Genomic DNA, 17,702 nt, shown 5'->3' on the forward strand with positions numbered 1-17,702 from the left:
GAATGCTGAATTTACTAGGTCTTCCTGTTGCTGATCTATTTCTGGCTAATTCTACACTCTCAATAGGAGTTTGCAAAAAGAATAATGCATTATCGCGTCTGAAATCTAAAAGAGACTTTATATTTCCAGTAATAAAAAGTGGTGATATTTAATAAGTTTAGATACGGTCTCACCTCATATAATTTATCAGTATTGTCAATTTGACGATTGTCAAATGCAAATTCTGCTTCATATTCCTGTACTCCAAGCGTGATATCAATTCTCATGCAACAGGAACAGAAATGTCCTTATCAAAAGACCAATACATTTTTTCTTGAGGTAAAGAATGATATCCTGTAAGCAATAATATTCCAATAAATCTTCTCATGTAGGATTCAGATGCAATAAATTCTGGGCTCTCTCTTCTTTTTTTTTTTTTTCTTTTTTTTTTGTGCTATATATTTGTCTGTTCAACGAGAAGAGACTAAATGTCTAAACCAAAAAGAAAATCGAAAATCTGTGCACTAGTTTTACCTTGTGTTTTGTCTTTTATAATTTCTCTTCTATCTCTTTCTTCATGTTCTCCCTGAAACATAACTAACAGTTCCTTTTTTATCCATTTCAAGATTTTAGTCTTCTGCTTTTTTAACTTTTTAGTATGACTATAACTGCTTTTAGAAGGTTGAAACTTACTTCTTATGTGGATTTTAACTTCCCCAGCAGTATCATTTGGTAAAATATCATTATTAGTATTTAAAACATTGCCATCCCTTTTTTCTTCGTCACTAGCCTCTGCAATTTCTGGGGGAACAACAACAATATCAGTTTCATTCTGGTCATTATTAACATTATCATCATCTGTTTCTTCATCAAAAAATCTTTGAAGGGCTTCTTCTAATGTAAGATACCTCATTCTAGGCATTTTTAAACAACCAGAACATGAACCAGAACATCGAAAGGAATGAGTGAAAAAGGAGATTTGACTACCCGTTTCCTGCTGACGTCACCTCAACACAACACCTGTTTTTCCTTCCTTCCCAACACAAATATAAACATGTGACTGATGTAATGTTCTGATAAATGGTGACCTTGACTAAAAATAGATCACTCATAAAGATGCTTTCGTTAAATATTTTCAGCAAAAATACCTGGTCGAAAATTTTGCTTAAAGTACGAGATTAATTATTATAAACAAAATGATTGTTGAAAGAAAATATTTTTTATAGAAATAATCTTCACAATATTCCCTGCACAAAATCATTCGCTGGTAAAAAATATCTTACGTAGTTATATTTATATACACATTTATTTTGACCGTTGCATCAACGCAACACCAGCGGCTAATGGGTTAAGAAATAAATATAAGAAAATTCACTAAATTTCTTGAATTTTCTAACTCTAGCAAAATATTATTAAATCTAATAATAAATATAGCAGAAATGCAATAGCATCCTCATCTGAAAGTTACCAGTACTTTTGAGAAGATAAGAAAACATCAATATTACATATAATCAAATTAAACATCACTTTTCTAAACGAACTACGCCATACCAGAACAACTGTACAATTTTTAAGGTTTATTATTCTCATCAGTATAAGAAAACCATTTAAAGTTGCTTCATCCATACTTCTCAATAGCATTTTGAAATAAATGCGTTAAATGAAATACATTTCTTATTATACATCAACTGCAGAATTTCTGAGTCTGTTCTTTCTGTATGCTGTCAGCTGGCTGCAAAACATAACTGAATGGTGATGTTGAAATTTTGTAGTAATGTACAATTTACTATCCTCTCTGCACACTTTTTATTTTATTCATCTCTCTCTATCTCTCTTTATATATATATATATATATTGTATTTTTCTCACTCAATAGTCTTTTAATAGTTTAATATTTGATATTCACAGAAGGAAAAAAAAAAAAAAAAAAAAAAAGAAAGAGCTTTTAAAATTCTTTTTTAGCTGAGCCTTTTTTTTTTCCCAATAATAAAAGCTTAGTTTTTTGAGTTGGCAACAACAAAAACTTTTTTGAGAGGTAAGCTTGTAATCATGAACTTCCAAATTGTAACCTTTTTCTCCCTCCCTTTTTTTGCTATATCTGCATATGCCTGTGCACGTGATAAATTACCTACCTAAAAAAAAAAAAAAAAAAAAAGATTTGTTTTCTGTGCAATGCAAATGAATTTCTTTTTCAACAGCTTGATTATTTTGAATGATTACCTCACAACCTATTCTATTTATATCAGCCTAATGGAAAAATTTAGAAATGTCTCAAAATGCACAAAATCATTTATTTTTCAAACTTTTAGAAACAAAATGCTACTACAAATGTATAAATTTCTAAAGTCAACATGAGAAATGAGCAAAGCATGGACATGTATGCTTTTAATAAAATTTTGACATATTTTCTGTTTTAAAATCAAATTTCTTTATTATTACATTATAAAGAAGCATAGAAAATAAAACTGTCTTTATAAGATAATTAGAATTTGCATGCTGTATTTAAGTGACAAATTGTAAATTTATATTTGCTTACATTGATTCAAATACATAAAAAAGGTTTAAAATTTTGAAGGGCAAAAGAAGCTTTATATTTGATACAACAAAATTAATTTACAGCAGAGATACATTTTATTGTTAATTTCTTTATTCACTAAATAACTTAAAAAAAAAAAAAAAAAAAAAAAAAAAAAAAAAAAGATGTTTGAAGATACTCTGCCAATATGTTTTTTAAAGCTACTGGCAAAAATGTCTTCAAGGAATTAAAATTTATATAAAGGACTACATACATAATAACATGCTTAATACTATAATTGTAATGTCCCAGCTTTTTTAGCAGCAGCTAATGCATTTTCATTAGATATTATCTGAAATTCTTGAAATCTCTGAGAGATTCTCTGATTCATCTTCATATATTTTTCCATGCAATTTAAAGCACACTTATTCTAGGAAAGAACAAAAAATCCTGTTAAATTTATAGATTATTATAAATATATGTAACATATGTAACATATGTAAGAACAACAAAAAATGTTTGACGATAAAAACAAATGTAAAATATTATTTCAATTATACAAAAATGCCAACACTATTTATTTAAAGGTTATTCAGTTACATAAGTATGAAACTAAGAGCAACAAGAAAGATATGCTGTATCATAGACAGATCAAACAGTTACTATATCTGCCCTAAGTTTCAATATCATGTAATAGTTTTATCATTAACGGCCACATAATTATAAAAAATATTATTTATTTTTAATTAGTTCTTTTGATAATTAGTCTTACATTTATTGTTTATAGAAATGCTTAAAATTATTTTTTAAACTTGCTTCAGTATAACAGTATTTGGGGTAAAGTAAAATAAGAAACTAGCCACTTTTTAATAACTTTTTAACAAAAGCACTGAGGCAGAATAACTGTCTGTTATCCAAATTAGAAAGTCCAAATGAAGTACAAATAATATAAAATAAATGCAGGTGAGGAAATGCATATAAAAGGAATTTACAGAAAAATCATATGGCAAACTTAATGACAAAATTTTCTTTATGTATGCATGCAAACCAACTTTCTAACAAACATACACTATATTTGCAATACAGTACAAAGTCCGTAATCCGGACTTCCATTATCCAGAATGATCTATAATCCAGACCTCCAAGCCACAAACATTTTTTTTTTGTTTGCTTTACGCATGTGTGTTTAATGCATAACAGACGGTATAGACTAAAATTATCTTTACTGATTCTAAGGCATTTCAGTTAATGTTATGGCGTATTTAATTATGGCAAAGCACACTAGGGCTATCTGCCTAAGGGGAGGGATGCCTTCATGGAGGACTTTCTAAGGGAAACTGGCTCGTATACACGTTACACATGGGGAAAACCACGAAAACACCCGTGCAGCCAGCCCGTTTGCGGGATTCGAACCTCGGACCGAACTACCAGTGTTCAGCGACTTTATTCAGTTAATGTTGAAGATTGCGCTGTTCCTTAATCTTCTAATTGGATCCGGCTTATTATTTTTTGCAGACTGTTAGAGCAATTTTATAAAAATTAAGCTTGAACTTTCGATTATGTCAAAAAGAGTTTCCGATTCTGCCAAAGGATCTACAAAGCGAAAGCATGTTTCGGTGTCCATCAAACAAAAAGTGGAATTGCTGCAAAAAATGGATAAAGGCATATCCGTCTCAAAATTATGCGAGGAGTATGACATTGGAAAGTCAACTGTATGTGACATAAGCAAAAGGAACGTTTTGAATTTTCTGTGGATTCCGACACCCCACTTGCAATGAATAACAGAAAAAGGGTTCGTTATGCTAAAAGTGACGATCATGACAAAGTGATGATTGAATGGGTCAGACAGCATCGCAGCGAGGGCGTGCCATTGACAGGTCCAATGCTAATGGCTTAAGCCAAAATATTTCATGAAGAAATGAACTTAAACACTGAGTGCACATATTCGACAGGTTGGTTAACCAAATTTAAAAATCGCCATGGTATAACAACGTACATTGAAAGAAATGTTTAATAAAGTAAACAAATAAATATTAAGCTCTTTTTTTTTTTTTTTTTTTTTGTAAATTTTTATACTCTTTAGATCATAAATGCTCTTTATTTCATAAATTACGGTTTCATATTTTTAATTTTAGAATTTCTGCATGCCATCTTACCAGATTTAAATTGATGATCTATAATCCCGAAAAACCCCTAATCCGGAATCGCCGAAGTCCGACAAGTCTGGATTACGGACTTTGTACTGTATATTTAAATTAAAAAAGCAAATTGATTCTATTGCTGAAGTTATTTAGCATTTTTATACATGTATCAGCACTCTTGTTTTACAAGTTAGAAATATTTGCAATGTTTTTGCTTTAGATAAAGCTCTCCTTTTGGATATATAATCTGCTGTCTTCTATATATGAACACATACATGCATACATTTCTGAATATGGTCTTGATAACAGAACAGCACCAAGAGAACTTTATGGCTTCAACTGAAATGTTCATTGCATTTTTTGGTACTCTTCTGTTATGGGGACCTAATTCAGAAATATACGAATATACGTATGCAAATATGTATATGTGTAAGTTTATATACACACATACATGACACATTCATACATGTATACATTTTTGACTTAATCCCAATAACAGAAGAGTACTAGTTTTTTTTTTTTTTTTTTTTAATTTTCCAGAATCTGTACAAGTTTTAACACAAAAATCACTAACCTTTAAAATCATCCATGTTTAGAATGTTAGGATTTTATCCATATTAGTACATGCGACATGCGACGGGGGACGTGGGCACCACCCCTTTACCGTCGGTTAATTGGTGTAGCGCCACGTCCACCAATATCTAGAGTTGAACCTTGAGTCTTTCAAAAGAGCAATTACATGACCATACAAGGGCTGTTAATATTTAGTATTACATTCTTGTTTGCTGGTTAACATATTCTATGGATAACGTGATTTACAGAGTTACATACTGACTTTGTCTCTCATTTCCGGCATACAATGCATATGCATTACCTGAATTACATTAATCCTACATTGCGTTGGATTACTTTTGTGTACAGTTACAGTTTTTAGCTGTACATTTCAATAAATATACCTACATTACTTGTAGATTGCATATAAATACAGTTTGCATGTACAGTTACATATGCCAATATTACATGTGCCTTGCGTTACATTATTTTTATATACATACATAGTCAGGCACGCCTGCTTCACATATTACTTAATTTTACCTACACTGCTTAAACTTAGGTTACATATACTTGCAGTTGCATATAGATACATACAGATACATTCTGATTAATTTTTTAGATACAAATATTTACAAACATAATAGTCTTACAGGTTACTTACATTACATGTTATTTGGGTACTTATTGCATAATTTTCCAGTACATGAAATAGACATTCCAATACATACATTGCTTTGCGTTAGACATCCTATATCCCTTATTCATAATACAAAACATATATGTTACCCATGCATTTTTATTAGACATTTCTGCATTTATATTGCATTACTTTAAATTGCATAACTTACTTATACATAGCTTACTGATACACAAAAATATTTACATATATTACACTCCCTTACATTACTTTGCTTACAGATATATGCACTTTCATACATTCGTTATGCCTACATTATATATCGGTTCATTATATATGGTCTTACGGTATAATTTGCCGAAATTTATTTACACAGTACATGCACATTGTTAAATGCAACTGACTTTCCAGGTATGAATACAGGCAGTCTTTATACTGTGAGTTTCTAGTCTACATTATAGTTTCTTACAATTCACTTGAATGACAGTTTTCCTACATTGCAATACATGTCCTTTTTAAAATGCTTAAGTTGTTTTTACATGCTGGGTTGTTCTATGGCTGACACAAGTCTGTATCTAAGTCGGACAGTCTGTCCATCAACTGTACCAGCTTTTTAATAAAGTGCCGCTGTTTTATCATATATTTACAGAACGGCTGGCGATTTGTTTCAGGGAGATTGATATGCAGTCCTTCTGTTAATGGGCATGACGTTAGATAGTGCTCTGGTGAGCCTGAGTCGCCGCATGCACATTGACTTGTGTGACTTATGCCACGCTTGAAGAAATATTCCAGGTAGGGCCCATGCCCGGAAATGAACCTTACCAACTGTGCGTTCGCTACATTTCGGCTAGTGTCCACATAGCCGATGAAGTAGTGGGTCCTTCTCCCTGTGGTGCTTTGGTCCCATTCGTTCTGCCACATGCCAGTAGCCCTTAGGCGTAGTGTCTTCTTTAAATACGAATGCGGCCATGGGATGATAATTGGTGCATCAGGTGGGTCAGTTGTTGCCTCTTTGGCGAATTGGTCGGCAAGTTCATTGCCATAGTGGCCAACATGAGCCTTTATCCACTCTAATTTTGTGCGGTACTGGGGGTTACTTCTAAGTTCTCTCTGAATTCCCTGTATAATCTCCGAGGGATGATCTGCATTCCAAATGGCATATAACGATGATAAGCTGTCCGTTTTAATGGTGACATGGCTATGCTGGTGCGAGTGCAGGTAGCGAATCGCTTGTGCAATTGCCACTGCTTCGCTTTGAAAGACACTGTTATGTTGTCTTAACTGTCCCTTCCATTTCTCGATTGCGTTGTCTTGTTTCGTGGCGACATAGGCGCATCCCACTCTTTCGTCCAATCTAGACCCGTCTGTATAGATGGTCATTTCCCTTGAGTGATGAGTTGCAGTGGGATTAATTGAGATAAGTATCCCTTTGCCTTTCTCTGCCGGGTGGACGTCAAGAGAGCAGAAGTTTGTTTCGTACTCATCCGGGTAGTATGTTTCATCATCAAAAGTAACTGCCTTCTTAAGTTGCAAAATGTGTTGGCGTGCTGCCTCCTCCTCAACCCGGATGTGCAGAGGAAGGAGACCAGCAAGTACGTTAATGGCATCGGTGGAGGTGGTGCGGTAGGCCCGTGTGATTCCCAATGCGAATGGTCGTTGTATGCTGTTAAGATGTCTGACCTTCCTTCCTTGCATTGGGTAGGCCCATACTGCGGCAGCATACGTCACTATCTTCTCGATGACTGTCGTGCACAATACCTTTTGAATATAGGGGTTAAGCCCCCATTTGTGACCATAAAAGAGTTTCATTTGTTTGGCTATGGCTGCCGTCCGGAGTTTGAGATCCTGCACGTGAGGGATCCAGGTCATCTTATGATCAAAAGTGACCCCTAAATATCTTAGCTGGTCCACTATCTGCAGACGTTGGTTGTTAATCTTTATGGTGGGGCGTCTTACTAAGGATCCTCCTTTTTTCGGAATTAAAAGGACTTTTGACTTATGTTCTGCAATTGTGAGTTTAAGTTTGGTACACTGGTCATGAAAGATCGCGCAAACTTCATTGCAATTTTTCTCGCGTGGTACCCTTTACGATAAGCGCCGCGTCATCCGCGTATGCAATGATTTTAGTGTGCGCCGGCCACATCGCTGTCAGTACTTCATTGAACGTTAAGTTCCATAAATGCGGCCCGGCGCACGATCCTTGCGGACATCCTCTAGTTTGCACCTTTTCGATAATGCCTGCATTATGCACCGCTAATAGCTTCCGATCCTGCAGGTAGTTGCTTATTATACTATATATGTTACTTGGGCAATTGGCCCTTCGTAATGCCTGCTTGATAGCCGGCCACCACAGCGTATCGAAAGCATTCTTTAGGTCTATGCTGACCATAGCTGTGTGGTGGCCGCTGTGTCTATTTTCCAGAATTGTCTCCTTTATATAATGGAGAGCATGCACCGTCGATGAACCAGTCCTGAAGCCATATTGGCTGCTGCTGAGATAACCGTTGAGATGCAAGTGGTGGCGCAGTCTGTTGATGATTAGCTTTTCCAACACCTTCCCCATCGCAGACAAAAGGCAGATGGGTCTGAATGATGAGGCTTCTGAAGGATCTCTGTTTTTCTTGAGGAATAATACCACTTGCCCTATTTTATATGGTGTTGGAAAAAGTCCTACTGACAGAAGCTTATTGAAATAGCTTACGAAGAATGTAGGGTATGCCTTTATGGTAGCTTTTACGATTGTGTAGTCCATGCCGTCTGTCCCGGGGGCTTTCTTACGCGGCAGACTTGCCAGCACTCTCTGCAGTTCTTGAAGCATGAATTCCGGATCTGCTTCTGTGTCTACACTATTTGTATCTGCTCGAAGGGCAGCTTGTTCGGCGGTGTCTTGCTCTGCATCGTCCTGACTGAACACAGTATTTAAAACTACATTCAAAGTGTCAGTCGTGTAGCTTTGGCTGCTATCCAGTGATGACGGGATTTGAAGCTGCGAAGGCTTGAACACCTTCCCCGTTGCTATCTTGTGATGCAGCCCGTATACTTCTTTTGTATTGGAACAGAACTCTCTCCAAGATGTTACTTTGGCCTGGATGATCATCCTTTTGTATTTTGCTCGCTCTCTTTGAAAAATGGTGAGTGTGTCCGAGATGATCTCTAGCCGCCTCTCGTACTTCAATCTCCTTCGCAAAGCCCTGCATTTACGCTGTTGCTTCTGTAATGCGCCCGTCCACCAGTGCATTTCCTTTATCTTCTGAGGTTTTTTCTTGGGGAGATTTTGGTCACAAACTAATTGTAGGGTGTTCTGTAGCCTGATGGAGAAATTCTCTAAGTCTGCCATTGTGTCTGCATGCTGTAGCGCCGGTTCAAGAGTTTCCAGGTGCCTTTTAACCTTCCTAGTGAAGGTAAGGAGCTTTCTACCTGGGAGATTGTACCTTTTAATTTTGGTGATAGATGTCGACTGCCGCAGAGAGTAAGTTATAAATTTGTGATCACTTAGACTTTCTTGATCTCTTTCCAATCTGTCAGTAAGAACGCTGCTTGCAAAGACGTAATAGTGAGATCGGGCCAGCCCCGAGCGAAGATTCTGTCGAAGGAGGGTGGCGCTTCTGCGGTATTGTGGATAACAAGATTTTTCGAGCTGAGGAAGTCCTCCAGTTCTCTGCCCTTTGTGTCCGTGGCACGATAGCCCCAGGTAGTATTATGGGCGTTATAATCTCCCCCGAAAAGTACGTATGGAATCTTTATCTTGTGTAAAACTTGCTCCATGAACCTTGCAGTGGGCCCAATTTCCACTGTCAGTGGCGAGTAGCTCGAAGCGATGGCCAAAGTAAGTGAATGAACTTCCAGGAGTACTGCAATGTTGTCTTGTTCCGCTGCGATGATAACCGGCGACCAGTCCGGCCTGCAACATACTAAAATTGCTTTTGGTGCATTATCTTTATCTATTTTCTGAAATACCGTCCATTTTACCGGGAAACCTACTGCCATCCCCTCTCTGACATAAGGCTCTTGACCAAGGATTATATCTATGTTCTTTTCGATTGCATATTGTATTGTTTAAGCGACTGCCGCTCTGGCGCGCTGCATATTGATTTGTAGTATTTTCACCGGTGTTTCTTCTGCTATAGTCTCTCGGTTGACAAGTACATCAGTTTTTGACTGGCTTCCGCTGTTTTGTGATATGATGCTATTATCAGTACTGGGTAATACTTCTGATATATGCCGCTGCACGTTGGTACTCTGGACACTCCACTGCATATGCCGGGTGCCCGCAGTCATACCTAGCTCCGTGTCTCTCATTTGCATCCCGACAGTTAATGCATTCTGGAAGTTCGGCTTTACATTTGCTGGTGTGATGGGGTCCGGCGCAGTAAGCACAGAATTCCTTTTTGCAGGTACATTGGTCTTGTGTGTGGCCGAACTGTTGGCTCTTGTAGCATCGGCGTATTCCCAAGTACTCTGTAATTTTATGTGCGTGCCATCCGATGTAGATTCTTCTAGCTCGAAGGACTGCCAGGATACAGGAGGGGTCGCATTCCAGGACCCATTTAACACGCATTGGATTTCTCTCTCTGAGCTTGAAAAGGGCCTTAACATTTTTGGTTGAAATGCTTGTTGTCGTTGCCAATTCATCGATGAGATCCTCCGGTTTAACGGAGTCTGAGACGTTGTGAATTGTGCAACGCGGTTTCCTTCGTTGTCGTCTGCGTAGGCTGGCATCAATGTTGGCTTTCTGCAATGCCTCTTCTAAGTTGTCGACGTCCTTCGCTGTCTTGCAATAGACCTCTATCTCTCCTTTTGCTGTGGTGGAAATCCTTTCCACTGCTACTTGCAACTTGCTGAGAGGCGCCTTCTCTTGTAGCTCTTTTCTCAGTTGTGTTTTGTTCTTTTGCGCAGAAGGTTTTAGGATTAGGCTGGGTTTCTGCGTAAGCTTGACGACCTCTGCAAACGACCTTGGCGTTGTGTCCTGTGCACCAGCAAATGCCTCTGGAACTGGAGGAGTGGCTCTTTGCTGAGGTTTACTTTGTGCTGCCGTGGGCGGCGTGTGCAGCTGGCTGCAGCAAACAAAAGTGGACGTATTCACACCTATCTCTGCAGTAACTGGCTTGGGCTTAAAGTCTTCACCCTCAATTGCTAAGCCCTGTAGGATACTTAGAGATTGCTGGACCCGATCTCGGAGATCCTGCGGAAGAAGATGCCTTCCCCTTCTGTAAGTGGCAGTGATCTGCCAGATGTCTTTGACAAGGGCTTTAACTCGGTCCTCGTGGGTCAATTCCGAGGTTGTCAGCGCATTTGTATCCAGTGGCTCTTGTAAATTTTGGGTGTCCGTGTTCTCTGGCAACACTGAGGGGTGTGTCATGTCACTTTAGTATTGCACGATCCGCTTTACGCTGAGAAAAATTCACTAAAAAACACTTGGTGTAGCTTAATGCACTTTTGCGAATATACACGATGCGGTAAGCACTGATGACACTTTCACTAGAGTACTCTTATGTGAGTAGACACTATGCACTAATTACTGATGACACTTTCACTAAGGCACATTTAACAGCTAAACGCGATGCCCTAAACATTGTTTTCACTTTAACTAAGGCACTTTAATGCGAAGAATCGCAATGCACTTATTTTTGGTCAAATAGATAACATATGTCACTCTGTGCACAATTAATCAAGAACTATCTGTATACACCATTAAGATAACTTGACACTTGTTTAATAAATCATGAAAATCACTTTGTGCACGATAAATCAACACTAACTGCCTATGTCAAAATAAGAACACTCATTAAATAAATTACACAAATAACATGTGTCACACTGTGCACAAGTCATAAATAGTTAATTGTATATATCAATTAAAACTTCCTAAGCACTTGTTAATGATGTCACATATATCACTTGCACACAATTATCAAATACTAACTATAGATGCTAATTAAATTCACTAAGCACTTGTTAAACAATCGCATATATCACTCTGTGCACAAATTAACGGGAACTGACTGTATGTCAATTAAATTCGTTATTCAATGGAAACACTTTTATGTTATCATTCTTTTTATTTTCACTTCATGCCCCACCTTTCTCTCTGTTCTACAGAAAGGCTATGTAAGGCACTTGCAGAATTTAGTTCTTGAAGAATCAGGACACACAACAAGCATATCTTAGGACACAATCTATTGCCCAGTACATTTGAGTTAAAGAATTTAAACAGGTTTTATGATTCCATTCAACTTCTTTAAACAGTCTGAGATCTACTCAAGGCTGATGCTGCAATGGGAATTTTGAGAATAGACTCTTAAGAAGTTGAGGCTATACAGGTAACTCATCTTTTAACCTTTTCACAACGCCTGAATCATTTTCCACCTTGCACTTTACCCCATCATGTTACTGCATGCATCAGTGCTTTTGGGAGTTGTTAAATGACATGCCAATCATTCTTTCGAAGAAACTAAAAGTAGTTCTGCTATATGAACACACCTTCCTTTTTTTTTTTTGTGTGTAGAGTCAATGTTTAGCTATTGATGACCGAAATTAGGAAATCCATTCCAACAAAAATACAGATATGCAAGCGTTTCAGTTGTTTGAGTGAAACAGATTTTAGCCTCTACTGATGCGAAAGAGTTAAGGAACAAGAATTTTATATTTGAAACAGTTTTTTTTTTTTTTTTTTTTTTTTTTTTTTTTTTTTTTTTTAATTTCAGCATTTATAAGGCTATCAAAATTTTGCCTTCCAGATGTGGGATTTCTTTAGATCTTTTGTACAAGTTAGGACGTTTTCCTGCAAGGGCTATTGCACCTTTGCTTTACAAACATATAAATCTTAAGAGGAAATAAATATTTTCTTGTTGAACATATGACAAATTAGCAATGAAATTATCTTCGCTTTTCATATTTTCCAGAATGGTGAAACTTCATGCATTCTCAAGTCTATTCATTCACTCTGTACTAGGAAAATGTTCTGCATAAAAAATTCATCCATATGCTGAGTGCTACACATATAGCATCCTGTACTGAATGTAAGATGAGTACTGTTTGAAAAATACAAAAAGGATGTAGCCAAATTGGTTAATATCGGGAATATAGTTATCCAAATCTATAGCTGGCACATGTAGAAAACTAAGATTTAATATTTTCTAGTCATGTGAAATAAATTTGGATATGGGGCCGGAGAGTTTCAAAAGACTGAGGTTTCAAAAGATGCTGAAGAAGCACTACTGAAATTGTTCACAATTGAAAGAACCCACAACCATTATTCTGAACAAATCCTAATTATAAATAGGTATTTTAGATTGAGATGTGTCATTGAAGTGGAGAAGCTAAGCAATGATTTTAGGTTAAATAATTTATCACATAAAATTAACAATATATGGTGAAACAGATAATAAACAAAAATTTGGAAAGTGTTCAGATTTTAACAACTTTCCAAAAGGGCTCTTAAGTTCAATATGGTTTATCAGTAGGGATTATTGATAGAGTTGGTCCAGCTGGAATAGAGAAACATTTTACAGAATATTAGATGAGTATGGATTTAGACTACCATGGGAACATTATATATGTTCTGTATATTTAAAAAAGTGAAAAAATATGTAAGGGAATATTATAAAACTATTTGATGCTTTGTTATTAGATACACCATGAATTAAATGCATTTTTAGCGAAATCAACTACTAAGCAATATAATTCATTAAAGTGAAATCAAGTAAAACAACATTATTTTTAACATACGTATCTATTGCTTTTAAATAGCTCAATTTATTAATTAACAACAGACTAAATATGAAAGAATAATATTTTACAACTTTCCATTTGACAACAGACTCAAATGAATAGTAAAAACAATGTATAATCATGTTTTGAGAAATTTCAAGTTGTTTCACAAAACTGTTTTTCCAGCTAAAAAAAAATTACTACTTATTAATAATAATAAATATAATTGACTGTTAACATGATTTTTTTAAATTTAGGGCTTTATTCACTTCTTTTGAAAAATTTGACAATACTAATCAGTACAGTTTTTTTAGTGGATCCGCTATAGCAAACAAAACTTTTGATCCCTTAAAGTTTGCTACAGCAGGGTTCAACTATATTTTGTTTAAATTTCATGCAATAAGAAGCTCATTTATACTGGCAATGAATAGAAATAGATTATTGAATCATGCAATTTTTTCTGTTACTGCCATATGATTCATTTAGTATATGATGTAAGAAGTTATTGTCTTTTGAATTTTGTGAACCAAATAGTGTTTCAAATTAATCAGAATATAATGGTCAACTGGAATAATTACATAACAGAGGCGTGTGCCAATAACTTGTTATCTCATCCTATTATTACAATCGATGGATGCTACAAAATTGAAAAACTGAAGAAATCCATAAAAGAAAAAACATATGTAGTGTTCTCCCCCCCCCCACACACAGTGGATTTTGGTCATGAAATTAGAGAATGTTTGCTGCTGCTGTTCCTGACTGTTCTGTTTTGTCTAATTTTGAGGCTTCCACCATTTTAAGACTAAAGATTAAAAGATTAAAACACCATCATTTTTAACACATTGTCAAAAACATTGGGAAAAATATATTTCAGGGCACCTCTTGGCGATTTTTTGGTGCCATTCCTGTTTATGTGCAATGCCTTCCCAAATAAAATAGCATTCAAAACATAAAAAATTAAAATCTCAATAAACTGTATTTTAAGTCAAAATAAAACAAGGAAATAACATAAAAATGGAAATACATGTTATCTAATCTGCACAGTACAAAACGGAAATATCGACTTAACCCAATTTAGAAATTTCTATGTCTTCGATGTGTAGCACATAGAATTTCTTAAACGCTCTCCGAAAACTCTTTAAAATTATCTCAACTAAAATCTGCAATCTGCCATTGTCATAAATTCAGAAAAATAAAAACCGAAAATACCCTCTGTACTGCCGGTGGCTTTTTTTTTTTTTTTTTTTAAATCCCAATTTATTACATCCCACATACCTTCCATAGTGTTCATACGAGCTCCAGTTTTCGAATCCTTAAATGTCACTGCGTAATTTACTGAGATGCACGGAAGCCATTTAAATCTTAATTTACACACCTGTCAAGCAATGTTCTCTTTGATATTCGTTCCAAACTCTATATTAACTCCAGGTTAATGTTACCAATGGCAGCCATTTTATGGTGTATCGCACAAAATAACCAACATCCAACACAGAAATAAACCCTGAGAAGTATTTTTCATGCAATCAAAATCATCACAGTCACGCATTACAACCAATCATGTTATAACAGGGTTTCCAAAACATTCGTCATAAAATACTCAGGTTTCACAAATGAAACAACAACTAGGCCATAATCCAAAGGGTACCCTAAAATACAGACTACCCAAATTATTATAAAAATCGATTCTGGACGAAATAGTTCTTTATATATCAGCATTCTCAGTTTACTCATATGAAGAAGAAACACAACACAGAATAACTCTAAAAATAAATATAGCTAGGCCTAACACAAAATAAATAAATAAACAACTATTTATCTGGATCAAAATACTAACACAAGCAGATCCAAATAGGTATGCCTTTCTAAATCTATATACTATAACACATGAATTTTAACTTACTCTGAAAAGCATCTGATAAAGCAGAATAATGAATTTCTTATGAATATTATGTTTTTAAAATCTAAGGTTTATTAGCTTTTTATTTATTCTGTATTCATTACTTCCCCCCCTGAAAACTACACCGAAAATTATATTACATTATTTTTCATTTAATTTTTACTCAAATTAACAAATCAATCTTTTTAACTACAAAATAAATTTTCAGTACTTAACAATTGAGTAGTATATGATCTTAAAATGATAGTGATCATTGAAAAATTTGTACATATTTCTACAGATAATCAGATGTTACAAGGAAGGGATGTTCCAGATCCTTCTTCCAAGGAACAGAATATGGCACTCTTAAAGAGGAATAATCGGTACTATTCCATTTTAGGGACCATAAAAAATTGCAGCGAAAATATATGCGCAAAAGCGCCAAATCTAGCAAACATGCCCATTTAACAGTGTGCCAAATCTAGCGAACGTGCTGAAGTGCGTAAATTTAGATAGTTCTATATTTATAAATCGCCATTGAAATACTTAATTCTTTTCTAACAACTCTATGGATTTAACAATTTGGGAATTGCCCAATGACGAAAAGTCTACAATAGAGCTTTTTCAAAAAATAGGCATCATTCATGATAGAAAATTATGTTCGAACAACCACGAGATAAAATTATGCTTTAGCGGTAACTCAGTGTGAAATGGCGGAGTAGGAAAGAAACCTGTAATGAGAAGAAAGGATTAAAATCTCAAAATTAGTTCGAAGAATCGAAAATCCCCTTCCTTACAACCGTTAAGTTCATATATTTTTCGTGTCAGGAGATGACATCTATTGAATTTTGTGAACTCCAGTTGAAGAGGAACCACAATACAACTGTAGAGTGTATTACGTATTTCCGGAGTCATTCTGACTAGAGGGCGCTGCGTTCGTCCTAATAGTCAGTGGCAGGCAGGATACTAAAGGTGTAGGACATGCAAGGCAGAGATGCCTAATAATATATCTCTTATTGATTGAAATTTTCATATATTTTCTTGTAAATAAATGTTGTTATTGTTTACAAAGACTCTTATTATCTCTTGGACACACACAGAACCATTAGATGCAAAAGAGTGTAACAATTACATGCGTGAGGTGTGTGCCGCAACTTTATTTAATCAGCCTAACTTGAATATTGGTGGATGGGGCAAAATTACTGAACTAGACAAAAGCCTTTTCAGTAGAAGAAAGAATAATGTTGCACGAGTTCTTCCGCCACAATGTGTTTTCAGCGGATCATGCAAAGAATCAAATGATTCTTTCTTCTTAATCACTTTTCCACATCGATCGGCGAAAACTTTATTGAACGTTATAAAAGAAAATATCACAGAAGGAAGCATTATTTATACTGACTGCTGGAAATCATACAAGTCGGATGAACTGCAAAATGCTGGTTTTGAACATTTTACTGTCAATCACAACTACAATTTTGTGAACCCCGAAAGTGAGTGTCATAGAAAAACAGTAGCTGTGGAATACATATTCTTTGTATTTAGTCTTTGGCTGTAGGGCAGTGCTAAATAGCGTAATAAAAGCATTTCGACAACATTTCGATTATTATTTGTCTGAGTTTATGTAGAAACACTTGCTTGCACACAAAAAAAAAAAAAAAAAAAAAAAAAAAAAAACTAAAATATTCTCTGCTATATTGGAAAACATAAAAAAATTTATACCTCCCGTTTAATTTCAGTTATGTTTAGCCTTTTGTTTATAAATTATAATAACCAAAAAATGGGTACTTTTCCGTTTGGCCAGCGCAATTTTCTATTTCGCTGGCGCAAGCGATAAAGTTGCCGAAAATGGTACAATTGATGCCAAACTGAATATCCTCGCTGATAACCCTTCACGCCACTTTTTCAAAACAAGTTGCTGCTATTTTTTATCAGATTGATCGTTTCTTTCAATATTCGCATACAGTTACATAGAATTTTTTAAATTATAATATTGAAATAATTCATTCAATGGCGTTACAACCTTTCAACTTGCCGCAGTAAAAGAAGTATACAGAAAGGCACATGGTTTGAATCTTCGAGATTGAGTTTCTTGAAGCGTGTAAGATTTATTTATGGTTGGAGTGAAGAATTAACTTCAGTTAAATGGTGTGAAAAGCAGTTGGAAATCAGTCACGGTACCGTTGTAGATTGGAATAACTACATACGAGATGTTTGTGTCGATTCTTTACATAAATGTCAAAAACGCAAAATAGGAGGATGTGGTATGATCATTGAAGTGGATGAAAATAT

At 35.4% G+C, this 17,702-nt stretch overlaps 1 protein-coding gene across 4 annotated transcripts in view; it reads right to left on the bottom strand.

Moving 5' to 3' along the window:
• Positions 1–402: 402 nt before the first annotated feature.
• The window catches only part of Tim9a (translocase of inner membrane 9), a 39,222-nt gene continuing 21,922 nt past the window's right edge, over positions 403–17,702 (bottom strand). For all 4 annotated transcript variants that reach the window (XM_085815651.1, XM_035374470.2, XM_035374469.2 and 1 more), the window contains exon 4: positions 403–2,924. In XM_085815651.1, coding sequence (XP_085671777.1) covers positions 2,787–2,924 — 138 coding nt within the window. In that variant the 3' untranslated portion in view covers positions 403–2,786. The remainder of the gene's footprint in view (positions 2,925–17,702) is intronic.

This window comes from Stegodyphus dumicola, chromosome 4, assembly GCF_044657685.1.
Source record: "Stegodyphus dumicola isolate Sdum_Otavi_A_Nest chromosome 4, ASM4465768v1".
NCBI lineage: Eukaryota > Metazoa > Arthropoda > Arachnida > Araneae > Eresidae > Stegodyphus > Stegodyphus dumicola.